At 39.1% G+C, this 3,067-nt stretch overlaps 1 protein-coding gene across 1 annotated transcript in view; it reads right to left on the reverse strand.

The window, feature by feature from the left end:
- Positions 1-846: 846 nt before the first annotated feature.
- Positions 847-3,067, reverse strand: part of KIAA1456 (KIAA1456 ortholog) — a 14,515-nt gene continuing 12,294 nt past the window's right edge. The window contains exon 3 of the mRNA XM_006834520.1: positions 847-1,868. Coding sequence (XP_006834583.1) covers positions 847-1,868 — 1,022 coding nt within the window. The remainder of the gene's footprint in view (positions 1,869-3,067) is intronic.

Here is a 3,067-nt window from a genome sequence, read left to right on the forward strand (position 1 = left end):
AGGGCTTCAACCAAATTCCCATTTCATAAGTACCTCTTCAGTTCCTATAAAAAAAGCATAATTCCAGATTGGAGAAAAACATGATTTAGGTACTTGCATCAACTCCTAGTACCCATTACCTTACTCTCCCATGCTAACAAGGCCTTTAAGAACCTTCAGGCAACATGGAACACCTTATTATTTACTTAACTTCGAACAGTGTTGTTTATCATTTATAAAAATCCTTGTAATACTTCCTGTGTCAGTTTTTTCTGTCTCATACGTTTCTGAAGCACCATGGGCTAATGCGCTAGATGGCAAAGTCAGTTTGAACCATAAGGTCAGCTGTTCAAACTCACCAGCCGCTCCTCGGAACCGACTCGACAGCACTTAACAACAACAACAAACATCTAGTGCAGGTGACATCTGTGCAGTGGAACAGGTTAGCCTGTTATCTTGCATGATCTGCATTTCAGTTGAAGGAACAGAAATTACTCCCTTACTTTATAAGAATGTGGTATTTTAAAGATACATGAAAACCCAGAATCTTTTGCAATCAATGTATAGTACTGGAAAACAACCTATTCGTATAAGAATTTTGACTTTCAGAGGAAAATAAAATTCAGATCATACTGACCTGCATTTTATAACTTTTCTTCAGATCTCTTTAGTAACTATTTAGCCACAATAGCCTTTTAGTGAATGCTTTGGTTGTCAGGCACTATTCTTATGCAAAGATTTAAAAAGGCATTCAATTCATAGTCTCTACAGACTGAAACATAATGGGTTAAAAAATAGTAAAACAATGCTAAATCGAGTGCAAGGAATGTGGTTCACCCTTTGGAGAAGTCATCTAAAATGATCCGATCAATCATAACTTTCCTTTTTCTCTGCAATAATACACCAGTTTCCATGATCATTCCCAGAGCTCAGAATGTGGAGCTCAGACACATTCTCCATCAGCAGGCCATAGAGCTCGCCTTCCCGAAACACATGGTAGTAGCGCATAAAGGATCTGGAATCCAAAGTGTCCGGCTGTTGTTCTCCCACAGGAATTGTGTCATCTGGGATGGAGTCTGTGGAATCGACTGTAGAACTCTTTCTCAATATCTTACTAGCAGAAGGGTTACTTTCTTCTAAGTTATGTGCACCAACACAATTTTCATTGGTGCCCTTGAGAAAATGATTATCTCCACTTTGCCTAATTTCTTGATGGTCTTCATTTAAATGCGTCAGTCTGCCTGGTACTCTCGGCCACTGCATGGTTTTCTGGGAAGAAGTTTCCACAAACACTTCCTCATCTAAAGTGTGTTCTTTTGTTGAAAATGGCGCTTGGCGATCTAAGTCTAAACTTGAATGTCTGGAAGGCTGAACTGAGATAGTGCTATTGGCCCAACTTTCTGTGTTTTTCAAGGGTCTCACCTTTTCAATGTGCTTCCTCAAAGCTGATTCATCCAAAGATCTAGAAAAAAACCAAGAACGAAAAGATTTCCCTAATGTATTATAGAGCCCATTTTCTTCCACACCGTCTTTAGAAATATTTACACAACAGGTTCTACCCAGAGAGTGGTCCATGCTGTGAGACTGTTTTGAATCACATCTCTCTTTAAAGCAAACAGAATAGCTACATTCAGAGCAAGGAGAATGGTAGGAATGGCTTGTTTCTGCATGTCCACACTGCCTCGTTCTCCCAGATTGGCGGGACTCTGAGAAGATCTGGGAACATAAGGCCCTATTCCATGGAACAAGCACATCTTGTTTCTCAAAGTGTCGGTTCTTTTGTTCCATAGCCCAAACATAGATCATAAGCTGACCTCCAGGAGTTAAGACCCTGGCCATTTCTTTTATTGCTCGGATTCTTCTTTGTTTTGTAGAGAAATGATGTATGACTGAAAAAGAAAGAAAGAAAGAAAGAAACAGATGTCAGTGTGTATACACACAAACATACGTACTTGTATACTAGTATTACCTGTGCAACCATAATCAAATGTTTACATATAGTGGTGGTGGTGGTTATGTGCCATGGAGTTGGTTCCGACTCATAGTGACCCTGTTCAGGGTTTCCGAGGCTGTAAATCTTTATGGGAGCAGAAAGCCCCATCTTTCTCTTGCGGAACAGCTGGTAGTTTTGAACTGCTGACCTTGCAGTTCACAGCCCTATTTGTAACCACTATGCTACCAGATGGTAGACAGAGCCTAGTTTTAAACTCAAACTAAATCCACTGCTATTGAGTGGATTCCAATTTACAGTAACCCTAGAGGACAGAGTAGAACTGCCCATAGGGTTCCACCAAAGCGGACTGCTATGTCTTTCTTCCACAGAGTGACTGGTGAGTTCCAAATGCCAACCTCTGGTTAGCAGCCACACACTTTAACATTGAATCACCAGGCTTCAGAGCCTAGGTTTGTTGTTATTGTTGTGGTTAAGTATTGTCAAGTCAGTTCTCACTCATGGCAATCCTGTATAGGGTTTCCAAGGAATGACTGACTGGTAGGTTTGAACCACTAGCCTTGTAATTAGCACTCCAGTGCTTATCCTACAGCACCATAATAGGGCTTCAGATCCTAGGTTTAAGAAATACATCATTTATAGCTTTGGCTCTTCTACTTATTAGATCTTGGATAAGTTATTTAAGTTCTATAGATTGAAAATTTCTTCATCTACAAATAAGAAGTCTAGAATCAATCAATCACTCAATCAATAAAAATAAATCGTAACTCTTCCAGTTCCAAAATTCTATGAATTTTGTTAATCAGAAAGATGGCCCATATGAATTAATAAAATTTTAAAGAGATTCCTAAATTTGTTGTTTCTTGGTAGAACTGTATGAAATAACTTATTGTTCTAAGGAATAACTAGCATTTCTAAAGCAGACCACTGTTGTTAAGTGAGGTTGAGTTGGTTCTGACACAGCAACTCTGTATAGTGTTTCCAAGGAGCAGCTGGTAGGTCTGAACCAATGATCTTGTGGTTGGCAGCCCGGTGCTTATCTTAAAGTGTTAATAAAATTAATAAAGCAAGTAGAAGTAGAAAACATTATAAAGAATGCTTTCTGTTTTGATAACACAAAAACAGTCAACCCAACAT

The sequence above is a fragment of the Chrysochloris asiatica genome, unplaced genomic scaffold (genome assembly GCF_000296735.1).
Source record: "Chrysochloris asiatica unplaced genomic scaffold, ChrAsi1.0 scaffold00011, whole genome shotgun sequence".
Classification (NCBI taxonomy): Eukaryota; Metazoa; Chordata; class Mammalia; order Afrosoricida; family Chrysochloridae; genus Chrysochloris; species Chrysochloris asiatica.